Below are 27,257 nucleotides of genomic sequence, written 5' to 3' on the forward strand. Positions count from 1 at the left end.
TATTGCAGTTTGCAAAAGTTACTTTAAAGTTTTCGTGGTTGTTTAAATTATCTTAAATATATAAAACTTATTTAATAGTCTGCATCAGTTTCACTAGATTTCCAAAAATAAGAGTTCTGAATAAACGTTTTCTTTTATTAAAACTACATGCTTTAGTAATATTGTGCCTACTTAGCTCCCCCTTTCGATCGAGCATCTAATGCCAGCATAATTTTTTTAAGTTGTAGATTACATTAAATATGTATCAATATAACCTAAACATTTTTTAAATATTGTAATTGAAGAAAGAGTAAAAATCTACTGAAAAAAATCACTGTACATCCAAAACATAGTTTTTAAAAGAAAATGTACAAATATGCTTGAAGATATTCAAAAAAAATTTTAAAAAAAAATTTAACTATTTTTTATAGGTTTTATTCCAAAATGTACGTAAAAATTTAGAGCGTTTCTTTTGTCGTTTAATAGACAATCTAAGTATGAATTTATAAACTGAAAAATTTTAGCTTGAAAGATCGAAACTCCACCCGACAAATATGCATAAAATTTACACTTTTAATTTTTTTTAGTATCTGTCGTAATTTTCTATTTATGTACAATATTTTTTTATAACTTAATAGTTTAATACTTTTAAAATTCATAAAACCTCACCCAAAACCATTATTGATAAATACGTCAAAAAGCGAAACTGATTAAAAAATGTGAATGGAAAACAGAACTACTTGTATCAGTTTTATAAACTTTGAAATGTTTTGTTTATCAAGTGCACTGCTTTCAAGGATTTAATGCATTTAAAAATATTATAATTTGAAATATACAGTTCAAGGAAATATAGTGTAACACTTTTAAAATTGAAACAAAGTTTAATTTATTTTTAAATGTTTATAATGGAAGCTGTCCCTTAATCCTTCTTTCAATATTATAATTTTTACATTTAATACAAACTAATTTATTAGTGAATCATTTTTATTCATTGTTATCTTACATACAACATTGTATAATTACTTAGGTTGCAATAATTATTCCACAAAAGTTAATATTCCTGAACTCCAAACCCTTTAACAAGAGTTGTTAGATGTTGTAATGTATAAGAGTGAGATGTTTTTATGTCATAAAAATATAGTTGTTTGCCTGATTTAAAGTTAAATAGTTCTTTGTTTTTTAAAGCTCATCTTATTTAATAAATATTTGTGTGGCCTGATGGTGTATTGGGTCCTAATACACCATTTTGATTTTCTACAATTGTCCATGATCAAAGACACTGGAGTTAAAAGACCTGACAGGAAAAGATTCTTACAGAGATATGGATTTTTATTAAAGTATGGTAACTCTTTCAAAACTTTATTTTTGTCAACTTGTTGACCACAAGGTTATGATTTTGCAATGTTCAAATCAGAGAGTTATAAAGCTGTCAGGCACTTTTAAAAATGTAATTTTTTTAATTTTCTGTCTGAGCAACTTTAACTGTTTAATTAAAAAAAAAACTTTGTTTATAGTTATTTTTAGTTTAAGTTTAATAAAAATACTAATTAAGATGTTTAAATTTTGCAAAAATGAAAAGAATTAACTTTAAGTTTGTTTTTAGCATTAATTAGTTTTCAATTAAAATAAAAAATTTAAATGATTTGTTAAATAAATACAAATTTAAATACAGTCTAAGGAGAAAGAAAAAAAAAAGTTTTCAGTATAAAATATAACTTATTCTAATTTGATATTAAATAATAATTATGTTAATTTTTTTAAGTTTTAAAGTATTGGTGGAAATCTTTTTTAGTTAAAAATCTAGAATTACTAGAAAAAATATTTGTACATCAGTAAAATAAATTAAAAGGACATGTTCAAAATCCACCCAGTCAAATTTGAGAACCGCTTACCAATGATGGTTAGGGGTAACATTGATAGTGCACTGCTTGAAAAATAGATAAAAAAATGCAAAAAAATTATAAAATGAATTAATAAATAAAGAATATATTAAAAAAAAATGGGTGGATTTTGACAATATACCAAATAAAAAGGTACTGAATTTTTTATAAAAAAGTTTACCAGGGTTACTCTTAGCTAGCTTAAAATTTATTAAGTTATATTTTGCAACAATTTAGTGGTTTTTTTTAGAGAAAATCTTTAAATAAGTAATTTTATGATAAAGTTTATGATTTTCTGAAGAAACTCAGGATAGTTTTTGTTAAAACTTGAAAGAAGAAAAAGAGGATTTATTTTAAAACTTTTTGTTTATCATTTAATTTATTAGTTTATTTTCATTTATTTTGTAAATTTTTTTTTTGCGCCTAGCTTTGCTTTAATATAGCATTAAGTATTAATTTCAATGCAGTAAAAATGTTACCACAAACAGATTTAATTTAAAAAAACTTTGTGTCTTTTACTTATTGAAGCATATTTTTGTTATATTCTAATAAAATTTTATTTTATATATTAAATGCAATATGTGGTTTGATAGTTGATGGTTTAATTATTTTTAATTATCTTTCTTTTAAACTGAGCATTGTTCAACAAAAGTTTCAAAATTTACTTTCAATTTGGCATGTACATTTCTAAATATCTTTTATGTTTGCAGTCTTGCTGTTTTTTAATTTTTAATAATTCTCATTTTTTGTAGCTTTTTGTAAACATTTAGTGCACTAAGAATATCAGTGATGCTCCTAGTGATTTTAAACTTAACATAACATTATGAAAGTCTAAGGAAAAAATTAAAAGCTTTTAAATAAACTCAGGCTATTTTTTTGTTTTAATTACTGGCAAACCTGTTCAACTTGTTTCCACTGCATTAGCAAGAAAGTATCACATTTAAAGTGCCACATTTACTTACTTTAAGAAGTATTTAATATTTGTTAATCTAAGAATTTAATAATATAAACTTGAATTAATAATTTAATGAACTTTATGTTCTAAATAGCTGTAGATCATGTATAAAACCAAAAGCTTTTCAGTTGTAAAAAAATTTATTTAACTTATTTAGTTTATAAAACAAGTTTTCAAATTAAAATCCAAGTACAAAGAAACAAAAGCTATGGATATATCTTCTTTAATGTCTTTGACATGTCATACAGTTTATCTAAACGACAAAGAGATTGATTAAAATAGTTAAATTCTACCTTAGGTATAATTGAATTACTCGTTTTTCTGTAGCCTTCTTTTACAAACAATTTTGTTCAACTAAATAATTTTTTGAATTTTGTTATAGAGTAAATAACTTAAGTAAACTCATTTAATTATAATAGAATCAAACAATAAACTGAAAACTTAAAACTTGGTTCATCTTTTATAAAAATTTATTCTAATGTTGCACTTTATTTATAACTACAAGTTTTTAGTAATAATTTGTAACTAAAAATGGATAAGTTTAGTCTGCCCAAGATATCTATGTCAGATTTAAGACAAATAACATCAGATGCAACAACAATATTTTCAAGAGCAAAACAGGTATAAATAAATTACTTAAAACTTAATTTTTTATACTTGTTCTAAAACTTTGTAAAATTCAACAAAATATTATGGTAAAACAATATATATTAGTGTTTGTCATTTAGTCTGAAACTTTTGTTTGACTGTTTATATTATTTATATGCACATTGGGTTGCTTATAAAAGTACAACCTTTGAGTTTTTAGCTTACTTTTACTACATTTAAAGTAAGCTAAAGTTACTTTAAATGTAGTAAAAGTAGCTTACTTTTACTAAATTTAAAGTAAGCTAAAGTTTTACGGAGGCTCATGTAATTTTTTGTACGCTTTTGAAATTTTGGTTTATTTCTCATAACTCATCAAGCTACCAGTTACTTTTGACTGCTTTAAAATTCGAAGTAACTTTTAAGATAAAAGCAATCAAAATTAGAGAGTTCAATAGGTTCTTTATGGGAGGTGCAAACTAAAAAGATAATAAACTATTTTACTAAAAATCTATCTCCTCCTTCAGTTTTTGTGCAATTATTTAAAAAAAAAATCATTTAAATATTTAACAACTTGTAGGAATTTTTTTTTTCGATTGTTGAATGTAAAATAAACACAAGAAATCTTTAAATTTCAGTCATAAGTTTTTTATTTAATATTTTTCAAAATTCTGCCTGCTGATAGTTGTTTTAAAAATTGAAAAGAACATTTCCTAAATATTTAAAGATAGCCTTGTAAATATATATATATTTTTTAATCTCTTGTAAGGACTTGTTAAATTTTAAAGTAATTTTGTTTTTGTTTTTTCATTATAAAATTTTATTTTATAATTTTAATTTGTTATTACAGAGTTTTCTAAATATTGCAAATAATAATTCCTAAAATTTGAAGTAATTATCTTTAAAACTGTAGTAGGACATAACATTTTAGTACATAAAGTCTATTTATTCACTTCTATAGTTTTCTCCTTTTTTAAGGAACCTATTGTACTCTCCAACTTAACTAATATATCTCATGAATTATTTTTAATATTAGAAATCTGTAAAAAGCAACTTAACACTTTTACAAAATAAAACCAAGTTATAGAATAAGTGATTTACCTCTGCTTTAACTTACTTTGTTATGATTATGATTTAAGTTTGATTAACAGTATTTTATTAAAGTTCTTGTTTTTTACTATTAAGTTTTTATACTTTTTTCGTATCTCTGCTCTTACCACTCAAGCTATTAATGTATTTCAGTTTAGTTTTTGATCAACCAGACTGAGTTTTTTGTTATAAACAAAAGCTACCCTGTAATATGTATTCAAAGTATATAACCTTTAAATTATAAAGATAGTAGATATACTTTTTTTGAAACAATATACATTTTTATTCAGATACAGTTAAAATAAGTATTTATTTCAAATAAAACTAAAAACTGTTGAAGTACAATCTTTTTAAACATTTTTTGAAGATGAAGTTATTTAAAATATTTGACAAAATGTCATTAACACCTGGTATTAATAGTTGGATTTTTAATTTCAAACAAAGTTAACTTGATTTAATATCTACAGTTCACAGAGGAAAAACTAGGAAACGCAGAAAAAACTGAGTATGATGCTAACTTTGAAAATTTGCAAATGAGGTATGAAAAAACTAAACAATGGACTGAAAAGTTAAAAGCTACTACAGAATCTGTTCTACAGCCTAATCCAAGTTGTTTTTTAATCATTTTTGTTTTAATAAAGTGTTTTTACAAGTTGTTTAATAAAATATAAGCATGTATTTATAATATAAGGATATTTCTAAATGCATTGAAATTAAAAAATATATGTTTGTAAATTGTTTAATATTATAATATTTAAGTTTCTCAAACCGTCCTTTAGGTATGTGATTTTTTTTTTGTTGTTTTTGTCTTTGTGAAAAAAAAATCAAAGATTTGTTGATTTTTTTGAAGTATAAAAGTTTTTATATAGAGCAAAAAAAGTATTTTTTTCAATAACAGTTATATAAAATGGTAAAAAAGTAAAAAATTTACTAAGATAAATGGTTAGGTGCAAAAGCTTATTTATTGAAAAACTGATAACAATCTTTTTATTTTAACTTTTTTTTTTTTACTTAGGCAATCTTTAAATAACTTGTGACAAACTTAAATATATTTATTAAAGGAAATTTATGAAAAAAAGTTAGATGTAAATTTCAAACAGTTATAATAAACTTAAATATTAAGTTAAACTGATGTAAAGAAAACAATTAAATTGTCAATTTGTAATAAAAGAGTATGCTTTTTTATTTTATTCAAGATAATGTATTAAGATAAGGTCAGCAAACTAAGGTCTAAAAGCTAGATCCAGTATAGTGGAAATCCCTGTTCTACAATGTATTTTAAAGTTTTTTTAACAGTTTAGATTCTAAATTTTTACGTGCAATAACTCAAAATACTGTCTGAATTTCTAAAAAATAATAATGTAAATAAATTGAAATTTTAAAAATTTATAATAATATAAGGAAAAAATAAAAAAGGTTGCATTTAAATAAATAATTCATAATTGCTAAAAATAGCTATATTTTATAAATTCCTAAAACTAGTTTTTCCATATCTATAAAACATTTTTATGGAAATTTGAAAAGAAATGTATTACATTGTCCAATTGATAAAAATTACAAAGAAAATTAAATTGAAGGTAATTAAAAATCTCATCAAATTCAAACAATGAGCATCCATTTCAAGCTTAAAAAAAACTTAGTGCAAAACTTTTAACCAGTAAAGTTTAATGATTATTTTGCTTGTTCTAAAAGACTTGATTTTTACCTTTTCAATATTTTTCATTATAACAAAAGCTCTTTTTTCTAGCAAGTATACCCCATGTACTTAGAACACACTCAATCCACACACTCGATCAATTTTAAATTATTCTACTGTAAGTTTTTTTAGGTTTTTATAAGAGTCATGTTGGTTTGAAATTTGCTCCTAAATCTCAGAAAAGCTTTTTAAGATTTCAAAAAAAACTTGTATATTTTTAAAAGTATGAATGTTAGTGCATATATTAATTTCTTTTGTTATACTTTTGATTTTTAAGTATTCCAGCTTTTAACTACTAGTATGTTTCTCATTCTTTGACTTGTGCTATACTTTTTTCAGTTTCTTGATAAACTTTAAAAAAAAGTTTTAGTTTTACATACAGTTAAAGTTTTTTTATATATTTTTATGCTTCTATATACTCACTTGTATTTGTACAATAAGATTTGATTCAAATATAAGAAAAATGTTATATTTAGAAACCAGGATGGAGGATTTCGTTTATTCGAAGCTGGACAGAAAGCCGCCATCCAGATTGAACAATTCCGAACAGCTGGGTGAAGTAATGATTCAAGCTGGCGATGATTTTGGTAATGGGACCTCGTATGGTTTGTAACTCATTTATGTATATATTTAGTTGTGTACTTTTAATTTTTAAGATAACAAAAAAATATTCTTAACTTATAAATAAGGAGTGTATTATCACTTCAAGTTTTTTAACTATACTATGAAAACAGTGTTTCACTTGTTTTAACAATTAAAACCAGACGCTCAGCTTCATAGTAAAATATTATAAATTAAAACTTAAACAGCTGAAGAAGTTGATTGAAACATTGTTTTGGTAAGGTAATTCAAAAATTTGAAGTGATATATGTTTATACTGTAAAAAAGTTTATTGTATGTATTAAGTGAGTTGTCTACAAAAACTGGAAGTGGTTTAGTAGTAATATATTTCGAAATACTTTATGTACATTAAAAAATTTCAGAAAAATACTTATAGAACATGCCTAAAGATTTTTTTATTATACAACATTTTTGAAGTTAATATATTAAGTTATGTGCAATTCATGGTTTCTCAGGCCTAAAATTAAGTAAATAACTGATTTTTTATGGCATTTTGCATAAAAAATGTATCATGTTATCTGACTTTTGTGTTTTACTTGTGGTTTTGTTGCCTACTTCTCTTAATTAAAGCAAAATTTGTATTTAGAAGCATTTTTATTCAGAGAGTACAGTTTGTAATATTTTTTAATTTGAATTTTGTGTATTATGCTGAACAATGTTTAATAATCTTTTATCTAGTTTAATTAATTATATTTTTTTTGTTAATTAGTTTTTGTAAGTACATATGTAGGACTTGTTATTTGATTAAAAGAATGGCAAACCTTGTAATTAATAACTATTTGTCAATATAATTTTGGTCTATTTAGTTTTAGATTAACAATTTTTAAGTTAAAAGTTCTTCAATAAATAAGTTCATTATACAAAATTTTTGAACTATACTAATATATATTTGACATAACATAAATAATATTTTAGAAACTTTATTCTTTTACTTGTTTTATTGATATCTATAAACTTTAGTAAAAAACTTCAAAGATAACTTTCTACGTTAAGTATTTTCTGTACTCATCCTGAACACCACCATGACCTTAAAGTTCAAATAATTGAACTAAGAAATGTGTGAAGTTTACAAAAAAAAGTGCTAACGGTTCGCATATTTTGAAACTTCATATATATTATCCGCCAGGTGGCGTGTTGAAGCGGTGCGGTGAGACGCAGATGAAGCTGGGTCAGGCCGAGCAGACGTTCCTGCGGACCACCGTGCAGAACTTCTTGTTGCCGCTGAACAAGTTCCTGGAAGGAGACAGCAGGACCATACAGAGGGAGGCGAAGACGCTGGAAACGAAGCGGTTGGACCTGGACGCGTGCAAGAGCAAGGCGAAGAAGGCGAAAACTTTGGAGAGCAGGCAGCAAGTTTGTATGATAATTATTGAAACATGCTTGTATTGTTTATCAGTACTTTGTTAAATAGTTTGGGTGTAATAATTTAAATTAAGTAATTTTACATGAAAATAAATAACAAACTGTTGATATAAAAAGTATAAATATTGCTTTTAAATGATTGTTTTTTACTACAATTTACGTTATGTTATTGTGGAAAAAGTTATATATGAAAGTAAAAGTGTAAAATATTAATGCAGGCGGAACGCGAACTTCAAGTTGCACAAGGCGATTTCGACAGACAGCAAGAAATCACAAAGTTGCTGTTAGAAGGTGTCAGTAGCACTCAAGTAAGTTATTTGGTTGATTTTAAAAAATATCAAATAAAGAAAGACTTTTTTTTATTGACTACTAGTGAATAACATAAATACTAATATACTTATTATTTTTTTTACTTATATTAAATTATATTTAAAATGTTTTTTTGTTTAGTTTTATTTGTCAGTTACAATTTTTTATGTATGCATATTTCCGCAGTATATGAAATATAAAATTTTAAAAACAGCTAACATTTTCATTGACTTGTTTTTTTAGTTCTATACTATAGAGGAGGGTTTCCCAAAAAGGGCCAAGTTTAGGGGCCATGAGGAGCAAAGGGGGGCATGAGCTGTAAAGGGGCCATGAGGTCATAATTTGAAACTTATCTAGATATTCTGGACTTGATGAAGAAAAGTAAAAAAAGTAGTATTGTTGGAGGGAGCCATAGCTTTTTTTATTTCTGTTTAGGGGGCCTTTCGAAAATATTTTGGGAAACCCTGCTCTAGAGCGTCCATAAAACTTTGTTTCATTTTTTCTGTTATGTTAAACTGTTTAAAAATGACAAGTTTTGTGCAGTACTTTTGATTTTTTCTCAATATTTTATTTCCCTCTGATTTTTTAATAGTGTTTAAAAACTTTCAAAATAATATTATACACTTATAATAAAATTTTTCCTAACTTACTTTGTTAAATTTTTTCAATTAGTTTCCTTAAATTATTTAAATATTACTGTTATTTCTTTCTTAACTTTTTATTGTAAATTTATGATATGTTGCTCTGCTTTTTACTGGTATCACGTCCGTATATACCAAAAAGCTTATCTTAGTTGTATATTTATTTCTAGAGTTACTATTTAGAATGTAAAGTTTTGAATTATTTTATGTTTTGTTTTATAAACTGTTTAATTTATTTTTTCTCTATATCAAATAATTTTCCAGCACTCAAAAACATTGCTCAAGTACTTGAAATTAAATAAGCATTCTCAATGAGTGTAATACCGACTAAAATAAAAAAGATGAGTAGATTATAATAATAACTTGGTGATAAAATTTTATCTAATACACACTTTTTAAGTTTAAAGTATTATTTAATGAGGATTGACTTAAAATTATGAAGTTTTATGTTTATTAAAGTATATGAAGTATCATACTCCTATAATTTTTAACAATTAACTTTGTTGATAAAATATTTTTGTTTCTTTGACTATTTGTTTAGAAATTATACTTTACTTAGGCCTTAAGCTGGTCTGTTTTAGATTCAAAGTTAAACCACATTTATATATTTTTGATTTATCTCGGCTCCCAAATACTTTAACAGCTTGAAAGTTGTCAAGTGCTTTTTGGCATATAAAATTAAAGTGGTTTATGTAAGGGCATAGAGGGGTCCATTTTGTTTTCACAATTTTATTTTATGAAGCTTTACCTTGGCTACCAGTCACTTTTAACTGCTTAAAAATATCAAAATAACTTTAAAGATATTGAGGACCTCTATAAGTTTAAAAATATTTTTTTTAATAAAACTTAATGAGCAAGAAAAATGACTAAGTCAATAAAAATGTATTTTCTCCTTATTTTTTTTTAAGGAATTCCATTACTAATATTTAAATTCGTTTTAATTTAATGAATTTTTTGTATAAGGTATATGTATATTATTTTTTTAACTACCCTTTTACTTTTTTAATCTATAATTTTATTTTTTTAAATATTAAAAAGATTCCAATCTTAAGAATACTCTCATCTATTTAACGAGTGTTAATTAAAATTTAAGGTCTTTAACATTAAAAAATTAAAAAGTAAGTATATTTTGATTATGTGTTTTTTTTTTTTGAAAATAGACGAAAAATATTTGCGGGTTCATATGTTTGTATTGGCATTTTTTTCAAGAATCTCAAAAATTATTTAATTTTTGTTTTATAAAAACGGGCTTATATTTTATACTAAAAATTTTTATACAAAACCCAATAATATTTTTTGTAAAAAAGCATGTTCTCATCCTTCTAAGGTTGCAAACTAAAAAGATAGTAGAGACCAGTCATAATTTTTAAACTTTTCACTGTTTAATCACTACTAAATACTTAAATACATTCACGAATTTTTGTTGTTTAAATTAAAAAATTACCTTTCAAAACTTCTGCGTGTGAATGATCTATAGTTAAATGAATATTTCTAATGACTTCATTTTTATCAGTTATAAAAAATTTTATTAGTATTTTTTTGAATAACAAACTACTTCTACTATTACTATTAGATGATTAGTAAGTTATTTAAGTTATGTATTTTTAGTATACTAAGTTGTATATACACAAATTTTTACCAAAAAATCAAAATTAAGCAACAAACTTGTGAGTTACTTTCCTTTTTAATCCATCTAGTGTTTGCGTGTTTGTAGTTTTCAAGTTATAAAACTTTACAATAAATTCTTATGTTTTTATAGTTATTTATAATCTTAACAATTAAAAGTGTTTAATAAACAAACTCAGCTTATATTCTTTTGATAGGCTTAAAGATTTTTTTAATTTGAAAATGAGTAAATGTAGTTTGTTTAGGGTCTTTTACTTGAGTAAAAATTGTAATAATTTTTTACCTGAAAAACTTATTTTAAAAGATTTTTTTTAATAGTGTATGTAACTATTTATAGTATGCATAAAAAGTTATTTATAGCAGTTTAGATTCTTTGGTTTAAAGAAAAAACATTTTGCAGCTATAGAAAAAAATACTTCCTGTAAGATATTTATTTCTACAACTAATAAAATTTCTAACAATATCAATAATATTTTCATTTCAATGGTTTAAAATTGATAATAAAATCGACTGTCAAGGGAAACAGTGTAGTTAACATTTAATAACTGATTGAAAAAACTTCTACTTGGACTATCGAGATTTTTCGTAGATAAATGATATTCTTGTAGTTTTTGTTCCTGTTTAGCTAGTTTATGGAAAACACAAGCTCACTGTAAAAAAATTATAACTGTATAATTTTTAAAATTCTATTGATTTCAGAAAAAAAACTTTAGCTAAATAGTTTAGATAAACTGAGAATGGGTTATTGGGCTTAAACTAGATTTGATCCATAAAAATTGAAACACCCCTAGAGTATTAAATAAAAGGAACTTTATATACTTACAAATTCAAATTGTCTTGAATAGTATATACAGAACTATAATATAATACTTACTGCTTAACATTAACTGTTATCAAAAACTAACTGTATACAGCAATAGTAAAAAGCTTTATTAAATTTTAAAATATATAATAAACTTTGAAAATAATTTAACTGTATAAGAGTTTTTAATTTGTTAAAGTTTATAGATTATATTATATTCATTGAAGATTAAATTTAATCAATTACTTATAAACGTTAGATTTTAAATATTGATAACTAGAACTTAGTTCATAACTTTTTTCTTTTGAATATATATGTTTAATTTTTATTGGTTGAAACATTTGGCTGAAGAGGCATTGATGTTGTAATAAATATTCCAAGTTTATTTTATCTTAGTTTTATATATGTGTGTTCATTGTATATGTAACAATTAAAACGTTATATTAATTTGCATACCGTTGTTTTAACTAAATCTTCATTATAAGTATTAACCAATAGTTTCTCTAATTCTTAATCCCATTGTTATTTAATTTAATATTTTGTAAATGAAAAACTGCAGAAAAAATACTTACTAAACACTTAAGCATATGTATGTAAATAACATTATTTTTAAAGTTGTTATGTAATAAAGTTATTTTTTTGCTATTTTGTTAAATTAAAGTAAAAAGCTTTTTGTAATCGTTTTATATTATTTAATTAATTAAGTCGAGTTTTTATGAAGTATATATTGCAGTAGTACTTTTATTAATGTAAAATTTTAGATATGTAATTGCATTTATGATTATGGTTTTGAAGTTATCGTATACTATTTTTGTCAGTTTATAAAACCAAAATTCTTAATTTAATATATTGTTTGGTATACGTACAGTATAAGTTTTAAAGTATTTTTAGGGTTCACATATAAGCATTTTGATAATATCTAAAACCATTTTTTCCTAATTTACAAGTGTTTACTGCAAAGTACATGTAATGTTGCCAAATAATTGTATTATCAACCAATTGTTTTTACATTTGCAGGCTCACCACTCCAGAAGTCTGAATGAATTTGTGGATGCTCAGTTGGAATACTACAGCAAATGCTTTCAGTACATGAAGGACCTGCAAAATCAGCTAAAGTACGTTTTGTAGTTTTAACTTTTTTTTTTGTTAACAATACTAGAGAGTGTTAAAATCCAGATTAAAAGTTAAAAGATATGCTAATATAATGAAAAACATTATATAATGAAACAGTTAAAATAAAAATATTGTCATTGAAATTTAAATATTTTTCTCCTTATTTATTTTGTAGTTTAAAATGCAAATTGCTAATGTAATGAAAAGTTTGAAATACAAATGTGGTCATTAATATCTAAATTTATTTCTCCTTTAAATATTACTTTTGAACAAAATACTGTTATGCATATAAGTCAAAAAACTATTTACATTCTTTTGTGTATGTCCATTGTATTCATATAACTTTTACCCTATTACAATTTTTTTTATAATTTAAGTGTTATTGTCAGATTTTATTTTATAAAGTATATATTTTAAATAAAATTTTAAGTTCTTTCAGATAACAGTTTAAGAAATTAGATCATTGTCTAATATTTTAATTTATTTAAAGTGTTTTAAAATTTTAACTCTTTAGTTTAATTTTAAAGGCTTAATTAATATAAGAAACTTTAATTGTTGTAAATAAAAGTTTTTTTATTGTATCTAACCATTTTTATTTAAAGATTTTTTTTACAAATAATATACCATTGTTTTAAGTAACTTTAAACAACATGAATTCAAAAGTAATGATTAAACTCAAAAAAACTTAAGCATGTATCTATTAGATAATTAATTGTAAATTATGATTTGAATATTAACCACTTAGTTTAAATTCAACTTTTATATTAAAAAAAAGTAAAACTAATTATACTATATTTGTTCTTGAAAGATTTTTTTATTTAACATAATTAGTATGAATATTTTTAAAGAATTAACTACCATTTAGTATTAATAGATATATATAAACATTTAGTCAGTCACATTATAAAAAAAATAATTAAAAGTTTTTTTTTTCAAATTCCCGTTAATTTTTCTTCTAACCAAATTAAACAATTTAAGTTTCACTTTATTTTTTATTTATAACAAAAGTATACTTGAAAAAATTCTAAGCTCCATCATACTCGAAACAACGAATATATATATATATATTGAACAAAAATAATTTTTAATAAATTTTCAAGCAGAACAACATAAATGCAGAGTCACTGGTCCTTCTCCTCACTTTCAAACATTTTCACAGGTCACAATTAACACGAACATTTTCACAGGTCACATTCACACGAACATTTTCACACTTTTCACAGGTCACATTTCACACGAACATTTTCACAGGTCACATTTCACACAAACATTTTCACAGGTCACATTTCACACAAACATTTTCACACTTTTCACAGGTCAGATTTCACACAAACATTTTCACAGGTCACATTTAACACGAACATTTTCACAGGTCACATTCACACGAACATTTTCACACTTTTCACAGGTCACATTTCACACGAACATTTTCACAGGTCACATTTCACACAAACATTTTCACAGGTCACATTTCACACAAACATTTTCACACTTTTCACAGGTCAGATTTCATACAAACATTTTCACAGGTCACATTTAACACGAACATTTTCACAGGTCGAACGACCATTCTCCTTCGTTCAGCAGGAGCAACCAGGCCGGTGACAATCACCACGCGAATAATGTCAATAGTGTCAATTCTCCGCCGCCCTACGAGAAATGTCAACTGAAGAGCGCCAGGGTGTTGTACGATTACGACGCGAGCGACCAATCAGAACTGAGTCTGCTCGCTGACGAGGTAAAGTTGTTTTTTGTTCTTTAAAATTTTGATTTTTGAGATAAACTAATTTTCAAACAATAATATTTTAATTATAACATAAATTATAACTGATATATTATTTTTTAAATTGTTAGATAGTTTTGTTTGGTAGTTCTAGCTTTTATTACTTAGTAAACCTCTAAAGCTTGTAAAATCCCAATGAACAAAAATTATGTACATATACAGATTAATTTTTAACATGTTCCAATAACACTTGTGTAATAAACATCTCAATCTTCAGTTGTTAGTGACAATTTTTTATTGAAATTTATTTTAAAACACCTAAATACAAAAAATTTAAATTTTCAAACAAAAGTACTTTGTAATTCACAACCGCTAAACTTTTAAAATATTTTATTAAACTATCATTTAAACAAACCTATAAGAAAAACATTTGTCAAAAAGTACTAGAAAGCTACTACTTAAAGTCGGGTATCTTTTGCTTTAGATTGAATATTTTTATTTAGTTTAAGAAACTATTTAATAAAATCTTAGGCTACCTAGATTTCAATATTTTGCAAATCTTTGATTTTTTACAAAATTTAAAACTCATAAATCTCTAATCCAGATTTGGGTCCACTGTGCAGTAGAAGTGTTTTTTTTAAGCAGAAAGTTTATTTAAAGTTTTGAATATTTATTGATAAAAATGTAGCACCTTAAGGAATATTCTTTTTTAAATAAATAAAAAAATTGTTTACATTTAAGTTGAAAGTGATTAATAAAAAACATGCAAATATTAATTAAAATACTTAACATGCTACGTTCTAATACTGTTGAGAGTGAGTAATATAAAGATCTGTAAAATATGTTAAAACATGATGTAATCTTGAAAGATGTTTACAATTTTTGTTTTACTACAAGAATTTAAACAACAGTGTTACTTAAAATAGATTTTCTCAATGGATTTAAATTAACTGGAAAGCTTATGAAAAATATTTTTTTATTTAAAAATAATTTTTAAATAAATAATTTTAAAATTTAATAGTATAGTGATTTGAAGCTGGAAATGAATGAATATTATAGTAAAAGTACCAATGAGACAATTTGAAATTTAGAGTTTTTTGCCTAAAACTTTTTCATGCGCTTAGGCAACGATCACGTTTAGAAATAAAATCTTTAATTCAAGATTGTCTCATTTATATTTATATTACTGCTATTCAGTAGAGCTCTCTTTTTTTTGTGGAGTAATAATTTATCTAAAGTTTGTAATTAATTTTTTGTAATATTTTCTATAATATTTACTTTTATCAGGTGATTGAAGTGTACGAAACGGAAAATCCCGATTGGCTGATCGGCAAGCGTGGTTCCAAGAAAGGGAAAGTCCCATCTTCGTACCTGACCATGATCGAGTGAGAAACTTGAAGTTCTAATGATATCGGTGTTGTTGTTTTCTCTGCTGTATTTAAAACGCGAAATTTGCTGATCAGGCAAAAAGTTTTGTTTTCTCACTTGTAACTACTGTTAGAAGTATGTAGTTGTTTCTATTAACCTTTTCCGTTGGTATGCTTTTTAGTTTTTTATAACTAGTACTGTTACTGAACTGGATTTACAGTAGCATATTATTCAATATGTGTCCTTTTTTACTTGCTTGTATTTATATGTATACTAGTTCACAAGTTTTTGAGATTTGGCTTATAATTATTAGTATATGATCTGTTGTTTAAAATTAAATTGGAATTTTTTATTTAATTGTGGCTTCTTTTTTAATCCTAATATTCCTACTTAGTAGTAGTTTCTAAAAACTTAAATAGCAATACATACAGACAAAACTTTAAAATTTCTTCAAAACGCTTCTACACAATTACCAAATTACTATTATATTCCTATAAACTGACACATTTTTACAGGTAGATTATTATTGACTAATAATACTGCTTTATATTTGGAAACATCAATTAAAATCTTAGTTATTATTGCATTTCGCTTATAACTCATACTTATTTTACATCACATGACTATTTCTTTATTATTTTGTGTTTTTTTCTACATTACTCAAACTTTCATTAAAATTTTGTATCATAGAAATGTTTGGTTTTTATTAATAAAGTTGCATACTTAACAAGTTTCTTAAATTTTTTATTCAAAATATTACAAATTTAAAAAACAAATCGTAACATTCATTTGAACACTATAACTTTTTTAATTAAATAGTTAAAATAATTAAAGATTGATAACTTTGTGTAGACTTTCATATCAATTTCTTGTATAAAGAAAATATTTTCAGAATATTGGAAAATTGTGTTTAATAACTTAGTAAATTTTAAGTTTTTTATTCCTTAATTGTATTTTAGAATTTGTGAAAAAATTATTAAAAAGTTAAACAACTTTTACTTTGTTAAGAAAGTAAAGATGTTTTATCTTTATGTAGCAAAAAATACAAAACATCATCAAAAGAAATTTGGAAAAGTAAATTTTTATTCAATCAAAAGTATAAGTATTTAAAAATCGTACTAGACCACTTATTTTACTTAACTCATAATAAATATATAACTGAAAAAATAAACATTTAATAATTGCTCGAGTGAACATAAAGAACTTAACTAATTTCTTTTAATCTTCTTATAAACGAAAGAAAATCTGCACAGCAGAAATTTGAATTAGTTCTTATAAAATTTTAAAGGCAGTTTTGGTTTTTCCACTAAACCTGAGTTTATAAATTGTAGAAAATGTTCGACATTCAAACAATTAAGTGTGTCGTTTGAAATTCTTGTTTTGTTTAAACCCATATAATAATTTACTAGATAATTGACAAAATGATGATAATGTTTTTTTTTTTATTAATTTTTTACTCTTCAGTCAAAAATAAATGTTCAGGTTGAAACATCTTAATAACAAAAGATGCTAAGTTAAATACTAAATGTCTTAAAATTGTTAAATAAGTAAACTTTGGTCTTTTTATTTAAACTTTCATTTCTAAAAAGTTGAAAGCAAAAAGTATAATACTGATCTGTAACTTGAAAACAAAACTAATGTTCTTATAATAAATGACTTAATGACTTCTAGAATGAGACTTCTTAAATTTGTAGAATTAAATAGATTAAAGCTCATAAAGTTTCAACTTACTTCCTTGCTTACTTAATAGTCATTAAAGTTATCGAAAACTATCAGAAATAATAGACTAAAGAATATGATTGACTAATTTAGTTTATGAAACAAGTATTTGACTAAATCTTGAAACAAGAATTAAGTTTTAAAACCAGTTTGTCCAGTAAATTAAAAACAAAATATTGCATACTTAGTTTACATATTTTGAAATCTCAAAACTAAAAAATTGTATTGCATAAAGTGGGTACAACGCAGTCCTTATTTAGAGCGGTAAATATATTCAAATGTTAAGCTATACAAAAAGTTCGTTTAAATAACTAGGACACTGAGTTATAATTTATTTTATTTTGATAGTACAATATGAAGCCTTTTTTAGGTTGAATGAGGTGCGCATATTTGTATGGTTTGTGTAATTTTCACAGACTCAATAATACTCCATTTAACTGAATACCTTATACTAATTTTCTTTAGGTTTAATTTTTTTTTGATAATTGAGTACAGTTTTGGGCTTGTTTTTATCGGCCTTAGGGTGTATATATAATAAAAAGTTTCAGAAGTATAAACTTTTGCTTCGTAGATTACGTTCGATTAACGACACTTTTTGTTGACTGGAAAGTTTTTTTTGGATTTATAATTGCATTAATTTTTTTCACAATTTTTCATGTTCTTGAGTTTTTTGCTATGCTTATTTATAAAGACCAGTATAAATCAAAAGGACATTAAAACAATTAGTTTTAATTAAGTTAGTTACGATGAATCTTAACTTACGATATAATATAAAGTACTATTTAAACTTTATACTGAATTTCAGTAAGTATTTTTCTGTTATAAAAATTTATAACATTTTAACTTGTTTTAAAAAGGTCAAACAGGTAAAGATTAAAAACTTTAATAGTTAAACTGAAAGTAGAGTAAAAATAAAAAACTTCATTTTTACTACTAAGTTAATCAAGCTAAAACTTTTATTTAATTATAATATTCTTAGCATATTAGTTTTATATACTTATTACTGTACTATATTTTTTCTACTAGTACTACTTGGTTATAATACTTAATATATATAATGAGATATAACTTAGTTATCATTAAAAGAGCATCAAAAGCTGTTTTTGTAACTTTTGTTTTGCACATAAATACAATTATATTACATTGCTCTGTTCAACTGTTAGCCAAGTTAGTAAATTTTTGTTTGTTTTGCTATAAATCTAATTTATAGTGTTTTAGTAAAAAACTGATATTTACCAAAGCAAAATTATGTTAAATAAAAAGGCGTTAAAACAGACGTTTAGAACAAATAAAACTTGTTTTTATAATGTTAATTAATTCTTAAATATATTTTTTACAGCTGAAAATTCACTGTTGTGCCTAACAAGAAACAATAGCTTAATCTACAAACTGTCTAGTTTATCATCGATTGGTTAAAGTAGGGCAACGTTTTTTAAAGGCAGCCAATGAAAATTTGTGAAAAAGTTTAGTCCTTTGCAGGCCAGTACATTTCACTTTCATTCAATTCACAAAATTTACATAGTTATCCAAATCATTTCGACAGAATACTAAAATAAATATATAAAATAAGAAAAGGCTTAAATTACAGACTAGGCGACCTATTTAAAACAAAGGGAGGTAAAACAAAACGACGATAAACAATACATTTCCTAATCTCTTATGGTTTAATATCTATGTGACTTTTTTACTACATCTAGTGTTAGTTTAGAAATAGTTTCCGAAAATAAAATTTGCGTAAATCTTGCTGTCCATAATTCATTTGAGTTGTTCATGTCAGTTCTTGAAGTATAAGTAGCTCTCTTGACGAAGGATTTATGAAATAAACAAAAGAAAAATAATTTTATTCACAGAAAAATAAAAATAAAGTTTTTCAAAGTTGATCCTACGGCATAGGGTTGAAAAAATCCAATATGAACTATTAATGTAATGTTCAGAGATTAAGTTGCTAGAAATAAATTTATCTGAATACTTAACATTTAAAAAACTTTTTTTTACATTTAAGTTTAGTTCTTAAATATTATTGAAATCTAAATAGAGACTCTACTGGTATTGGCAAGTATGGTTAAACAAACAATATATCATTTATACAATAGCACGAAAATGGTAGGAAATACTTCTCAAGAGTTTTTTACAAAAAAAAATATTGACTGTTTATTGATGTAATAAAAGAAAAAAAAAACGCTAGTCTGTAATATATAGTAAACCTAAGTGTTTATAAAAAAAAGTAATATTAAACAAGAAAAAATAAAAGTATCCTAAACACTTACTTTAGTCGAGTTTTAATGGAATATATTTTTTATGTGCTCTTTAATTGTTTGAACCTTAAATGTTAAACATTTTGAATTTCGAGTGTCACAAAATCAGTTGACTAAGTATCTTAGGCAATGTTATCATTATTATAAGATAAAGTTGTTGGTAAGACCTAGAGACTGAGATTTAGACACATATTGTATATTTATAACTGCATATAAATTTATTAGTGTTTTTTTTAGTTCAAGTATAAGAAGTATCATTTTTAAACAGCATACAATATTTTTAGAGTTCTTTAAATGTTTTATAGTTGTTACGCTAGTTGTAGTTTATAATGTTTTTATTTCACTTAAACAGGGTTGACAAAAAACCTGGAATTTGACAATTTAGACTAAAAAATCTGGAATTAGGGAAATTTATAAAAAACCTAGAAATTTGAACAAATATTATATGTTAAGAAGAAAATTTTTAAATTGACACAAAAATCTACCATAAAGATAACATTTTTTGTCATCATCAAAAAGTTTTCAAATAAAACTAGCCTAACAGTATATTTTAATGTTGTTACACTACTTAGCACAGTTTTTAACCTTAAAGTTAGCTTTAGACTAAAAACAAACTCAAAAAAGTGTACTTTTAAAAACCTAGAAAAAATTCAGAAAATCTGGAAGAAATTTCTCAAAAAAAAAGTAAGGCAACCCTGCTTAAAGTGAAATTGTTGTTCAGTTTTATTTAGTCCAAATTATTTTTATAAGTGACTTTTTTTTTGAAATAGTGTTCTTGTAATAGTGTTTTGTGGTTATTTATATAAAAAATACAATTTTGAAACTTTCTTGTCTGATTTATATAAAGTAAACTAAAGTAGCATATAGAATTTATAAGGTAATAGTTAAATAAGGTAGGATTTAATTGTACCAATAAATTAAGTGTACCATCATCCATATTTTACAAATGAAAAACTTAGTTTATTCTTTTTATTCTAAACTGACTTTTGTACTAAAAAAAATTTAAATGCCTTAAATAGTGCAGAAATAACTATTTTGGGAATTTAGACTTAGACGAAGATTTTTCATTCTTTATTGGTTGGTACCATTAAAAGAAACAAAATGATTATACTTGCTGGTAATACTGAACGTACAAAAACTAATACTTTTTTATTTTATCTAGTGTTTTTATTTTGAAGAAACACATCTAGCTTTAGATAAATTTAATTTAGTAACATAAAAAACCTAATCTTTTTTCATTACTTAACCTAAAATTGTATAGCTTTTTACTTCACTTCTACCTGGCTAATTTTTACAGCGTTTAGTTATTGTAAAGGATTGTTTTTATATTTAAAGCAAAGGTTTCTTTTGGAAGATATGTTTTTTTGGGTAGCTGTATAAATTGCACGAGCATAAGAAAGTGCACGAAGGGGAAAAAATTAAACGAGGAGATAAAATTGCACTAAGATACTTTTGCACAAAGACAATTTTGCTCGGAGACAGTTTGCACGGGTTAAGTTTTTTTAATTTTTTTTAAACTTTTAAATTGATTTAATTAACTTTTTTTTAATTATTTTTTTTTTAGTATCATTCTTACCCTTAACCCTTACCCTCTGTCAGTAACTTTTTTTTTATTAGATTTTTGTTTTCTGATTTTTTAAGAAAAAAAAATTCTGTATTTTTTTACTCTCGTGCAAAAATTTAAATGGTGCAAAACTGACCCTTGGTGTAAAATCGTCTTCGTGCAATTTTTTTCCCTCGTGCAAATTTGGCTTCGCACAATTTTGTGCACTCGTGCAATTTCGTTCTCGTCCAATTTAGTAACCTCGTGCAATTTTGTCTTTGTGCAATTTAGACCCATTCCCGTTTTTTTTGCTGTATACTTTTATTAATAAATATACTAAAACTGTGAAAAATAAGTTCAAGTAATGAAAAAGCATCATTTGTTCTACATATTACATGCTTTGAAAAATATAAAACTATAAAGCTTTAAAAAAAAATAAAAAAACTATAAAAAAAAATCTACTTGATTAAGGATGTTGAGTATGTTCGCATTCAGACTTGCTAATATTTCATTTTTTTAAATTAGCTTTATAAACTCTTGTAGTTTTTATAGTTTTTTGAAATTTTTAAATCCCTCATTAATAGATTTAGTGGTATAACAAATAAGTAAAACTAAAAAAAAAAAAAGCTTTTTCTTTTAATAATTCTGTAACAATTAGTGTAATTTAAATAATAATTTTAAATAAAGTTATCTGTAAAAAGAAAAATTGTGGTTTTTTAATATATTTTTAATGGTTTACTATGGTATTTAAAAATCAAAAAATAAATTAAACTTTAAAAGTGAAACTTTTTTAAAGTTTATTAAGTATTAACTAAGCCAAGTTTTGTAAAAAGTTTTACAAATACCTTTTTTTTTCTCAACATACTCGTAACAACAAAAAGTTACTTAAATATTAAAAAAAAATACACAATGATCTTTTTTGAATAAATAACTTAAGAACTTTTTTTCGGTCTTTTATTTTGTTAACAAGTTTATTATCAAGTTTTCTATGATTAGGTTTAAGCTTGGTATTCAATTTAGATAATATCTTTACAAAACATTAACTACATAGTATTTAATTTTTTAAGTTCTATCTATTTTTTATAATTTTGTTGTATGCTAGTTTAGTTTTTAGTCTTTAAAAATTGATTTTAACCAATTTTTAAACTTTTACAGAGAACACATCAGTTTTTGGATAGTTTGTTAAACAAATCACAAATTTTAGATTTAAATTAATTTTAATATTTCCTTGAAACAACCATACAAGCATTATTTCAAGAAAACATTTAGCAACAAAATAGTTTAGTTCTTAAAACTTATGTGACAAAACATCAAAAGTAAAATAGTAAGAAAGACTTTGAGTAAAATTGGTCTATGAATGTACAATAAGAAAAAATAAACAAAGTTTTAACTTGAAAATTTTATTAAAAAGATTCAATCCAACTTTATATACCACAAAATGTCATCAATAGTTAATAAAAACTTTTTTTAGTGTGTTAACACACTATTTTATTAAAAACTTATAATTTAAGTTGATAACATTCATAAATACAGTAGATGCTGTGTAAACTTAAATAAGTTAGTTGTAATATTTTGAAAAATGTATTTAGTTATGAAATAATTTAAAGTTGTATAAGAACTAACACAAAAATTAGTTTATTGAAACTTTTTATGTTTTTCTAGAAGTATAAGTTTCTTTTCTTTTTATGGTCTTTTATAAAACCTCATTACTTTACCTCATAACTCTGAGTATTAAAAAAACATTCTGTAATTGACAATAGCTTTTTTTAAGAATATTTTCGAAATTTTCATTTAAATATTTTAATGCAAAACATAACAGTAATACACTTAAAAAAACTGTTTAAGCAAATTTATTTTACAAATAAACTGAACTTGATAAAAAATTGGTATCAAGTTTAAACAAACAGTTGAAAACGAGCTGATTTAAAATTTCGTAAATTAAAAAGTAATTACAAACTTTCAAACCCTAGAAATAAATTTATTAAACTTTAATTGGGTGCCTAAATCATTACATTGAGTATAATAATTTCTTTAGTTTTGTATTTCTAATAATTTTAATATAGCGCATTAAACCGCAATGTTCAATATGTGAACAGTTCTAATAGTACATGTAAGGAGCCGAAAAGTATAAAGAAATATAACTTAAACTTTAAACTTTTTGTTTTTTAAGAAAACTTTAAACCAACTGGTATTAAAGTTTGTTATACTGTACAAACATTAAAAGTATATGTATATATTTATATATAGTTTGTAACGTTAAAAGGCGTTAAATCCTGGAGATCCTGATAAGCTAAGCTTATCGGAATAAATACCACAGATGTTTTTGTGCTAAAACTTTATTTCAACTAACGGCGTTTCACTGCTCTCAAATAAATTTAAGAACACATCTACGGAGTCTCAAAAAGCTCTAAGAATAGCTTATGAGCTTTTTGAGACTCCGTAGATCTGTTCTTAAATTTATTTGAGAGCAGTGAAACGCCGTTAGTTGAAATAAAGTTTTAGCACAAGAACATCTGTGGTATATTTATATATATATATGATTTGTTAAAAGAAAAACTTTTACTTTGGTAAAATAATGAACTCTTTCATAATTTCCATTTAGAGACTATCCATTCATCTTAATTCGTCTTTTTAGTTACATACTATTGTTTTTGTTAGTTTTCTACCTTTCGAGAAAGCCGGTAACAATACTCACCAATATAAAAACACTTATAAATTTATATTAATTGTAGTTTTTCGAGTTAAAGTATATAAAATATCATCAAGCCATGTTACCAGAATATTCTCAGATTAACTTTTGTGCAAAGAAAATAAAGCTTGATAGAAACAGACAGAATTGTGAAGATATTTCGAAATCAAGAATCTTTGATTTGGTGAATTTATGCAAGAAAAACTATTTTGAAAAATATGAAAATAAACATATTTTTGTTGATTCTCATCAAGGTAGTCATAATTTATGTTAATACTATATAAACTGTTACTTTTTATAGTAATTGGTTACTAACAACTAATATTTTCGTGTTTTTAATAATGTAGTGATACTTAGTTAAAGGCAAACGATATAAGTATGTAAATACAGATATTTTTTAAATGTTAAAGACATAAAAATAAATAAATTAAAAAATTTTTTTACTTAGTAGTTTCAATTGCATAATTTTTATCTTAAACTGAAAGTTTTGAAAATTTTTATGTGTTTAATAGTCGTTAAAAGTCTTTAGTGTGTTTAATAATGTTCTTTTTTTACAACTTCAAACCAAAAAGCAAATAAGCAATAAAAAAAAGCTTATATGTTAAGCTAAATGACTGTTAATTGAAATCAATATGTCTTTTTTTTCACAGAGCCTTACTATTTTTCAAATTATAGTGTTTAATTTAGGTTTTCGGTAATAACAATGTTAAAAAATTAGGTAAGTATAAACTTCTCCTTGTACGTATTTTTTTAAAGCTTTAATTGTAAAATTTTAATGACAGTAATTTTTGTATACAGATAGCATACTTCCAGATGTCAACAACCTCATTACAGTTCTGAATTTACAAAAATTTTTGCTAAATGAAGATACGATAAACAGTTATATCGACCACATTAAAAATAAAATAGTTTTTCAAAATGTGGTTATTTTTTTTCATTTAGCAAGTTTTTACAAAATAACTATTCTAACCAAACAGATGATTGCTTATATAGAACGTTGTTTCCCATTGATAGTAGAAACTAAAAGCTTTTTAGAGCTAAGTTTCAACGTTATTTCTAAAATACTGTCAAGTAGCAACTTAAACATCACATCAGAAATGGAAATATTTGAAGCTGCAAGCAATTGGGTTGACTATGATGTTAGTGGAAGGAGCAAGTTTGCTTTAGATCTTCTACTAAAAGTTCGTCTCCCTTTGCTCTCTGAACATGCTTTGAAATATCTTTTAACTAAAAAGTCACCGATCTCTGAAGTTTGTGAATGTTATACAACTTTGAAACAAGCTTTAAAATGTAAAGAAAAAAAACAGTTTCATTGTATGTCTAGTATCTGTCATGAAAATAGATACTGTATGCAAAAAAGCTTCAACTTATTAATTTGTGATGCTAATATACTCAATTCAAAACTAGATCATGAGAGAAAACAAAACAGAAAGTTTACATTAGTTGATGGATGTAACTTTAAAAATATCAATGTTCTTCCACCGAGCATAAAATTAAGAGATCGCTTTTTTGCAACTTGTGTAAACGAAGAAGTTTTTGTTTTTGGCGGCCGAGACATCGCGGGAAATGATATTAATTCCATTGAAAAATACTCTCTCAAAACAAACGGTTGGAGTAAAGTAGCCGATATGTTTGATAAACGCGTTGGATTTGCTTCATTCAGCTTATGTGCATTTATGAACAAAATACTCGTCATAGGGGGAAGAACCGAACATGCAACTAGAAGAATGTGGTTTACAGACACCTGCCTAGAATTTGATACAAAAGACTACAAGTGGAAAGACATCGCCAAGATGAACGAGGGAAGAGAGTACGCAGGTTGTGCGGTTTTCGAAGGGAGGGTGGTGGTGGCAGGTGGATGTGTGGGTTTTGATAATGATAGAAATGATGAATTCATCCAAGAAGCAGCAACAAACACCGTTGAGTCGTACGATCCTTTTGCAGACAAATGGACGCCGATGGCCAGTTTGAGTGAACGTGGGACCGATATAAATTTGGCGGCGGTCAGAAGCAAGCTGTTCGCGTTTGTATGCAACGATGATGGGTTCACGTGCGAAGTTTTTCACAGAACTTGTAACAAATTTGTTGTTGTCAAATCAAACAAATCGCCGCGCAGTCACAGGCCTTTACTAACCACTTCGGCTTCGATTGGAAACAAAGTATTTGTTATTAGTTGCGACAAAAATCATCCGACGGTGTGTTATGATATCGACAAAGGCAGTTGGTCGGAAGTGTCATTTGAAGTTACGAAAAATACGACCTTAGAAGAGAGAGGCTTTAATTGTTTGAAAACACCCAGTTTGAAATTTTTATGTTAGAAAAACAAAAAAACATTTCATTTTTAACAATACTATGTCTTGATCTTCTTTTGATTAGCACAATTGTTACTTTATTAACATATTAATAATTTTCACAAAATAAGAAAAAAACATTTAAATGTAGTTTTTACTTAATATTTTTATTAACTTTTAGTGGCTGAGTTATTATCTAAATTTTGAACTAATTTTTTTCGGTGCATAGCTTGTTCAAAAAATTTGAGGAAACACTTTTTTTAAGTACCTTCGACCAAGGCTTATCAAAACTTTAATTTAAGTTTGTTTAGGATCAAATTTAGAACTTAGTTTTTTTTTTAATTTACACTCGTTTTAAATTACGCTTATACGACACTTTATATTTTATAAACTTTTGAGGTGGTGACTTAAGTATAAACTTATTTTAGTTTTAATTCACTTTATCTATTTAGATGAAGTTTTTGATAAGCCTTGGTCGAAATAATTTAAGTAAACAAATTTGAAACGTATTTTGTTATATTTTAGAAAAATTAAATTTTGCAAGATACCATTTTACTTAGTATATAAAACTAAACTTTTAAGATTTTAGGCCTTTTTTAAAGCTAATTATTTTTTCGATTTTAAATAATTTGAATTTTTAATTGGAAATTTTTTGTTTTGAAATTGCTGAAAAAGCTTGTAATAAGCTTAAAGTTTTAGTTTATGTGTTTGTTAGATAGATTACAATAAAATATTAAACTACACAACGCTTGTTATTTTGTTTATATTTTTTAAAGCTTTAGAAAACTTTAGTGATTAACATAAGTAAGCTAGGGGAGAATTAAAAGATATTAAAACTTAAATAGCTTTAGTTTATGAAAATAAAACAACTTGTGCCTAACTAACAAGTCCCATTCTACTATTACTCACCTTTATATAGTTCAACTTAATAGAAATATTTTTGTTTCAAGTAAGTTACAAATCGGGGTTTTTGAACTTTTTTAATTTTACAAAAACTTAGTTGACAAAATA

The 27,257-nt window shown here is 24.6% G+C and overlaps 1 protein-coding gene across 1 annotated transcript; it reads left to right on the plus strand.

The window, feature by feature from the left end:
* The first annotated feature begins 3,318 nt into the window (after positions 1-3,318).
* On the plus strand, positions 3,319-16,357 carry LOC145842755 (endophilin-B1-like). The gene is made up of 8 exons (XM_082950232.1): positions 3,319-3,435; positions 4,956-5,097; positions 6,661-6,789; positions 7,932-8,158; positions 8,386-8,475; positions 12,563-12,660; positions 14,216-14,396; positions 15,669-16,357. The coding sequence occupies exons 1-8, from the start codon at positions 3,346-3,348 to the stop codon at positions 15,768-15,770; spliced, it is 1,059 nt and encodes a 352-aa protein (XP_082806358.1). The 5' UTR covers positions 3,319-3,345; the 3' UTR covers positions 15,771-16,357.
* Positions 16,358-27,257: the final 10,900 nt, after the last annotated feature.

Source organism: Thalia democratica, chromosome 8, assembly GCF_965202585.1.
Source record: "Thalia democratica chromosome 8, ktThaDemo2.hap1.1, whole genome shotgun sequence".
In the NCBI taxonomy this organism is placed as follows: domain Eukaryota; kingdom Metazoa; phylum Chordata; class Thaliacea; order Salpida; family Salpidae; genus Thalia; species Thalia democratica.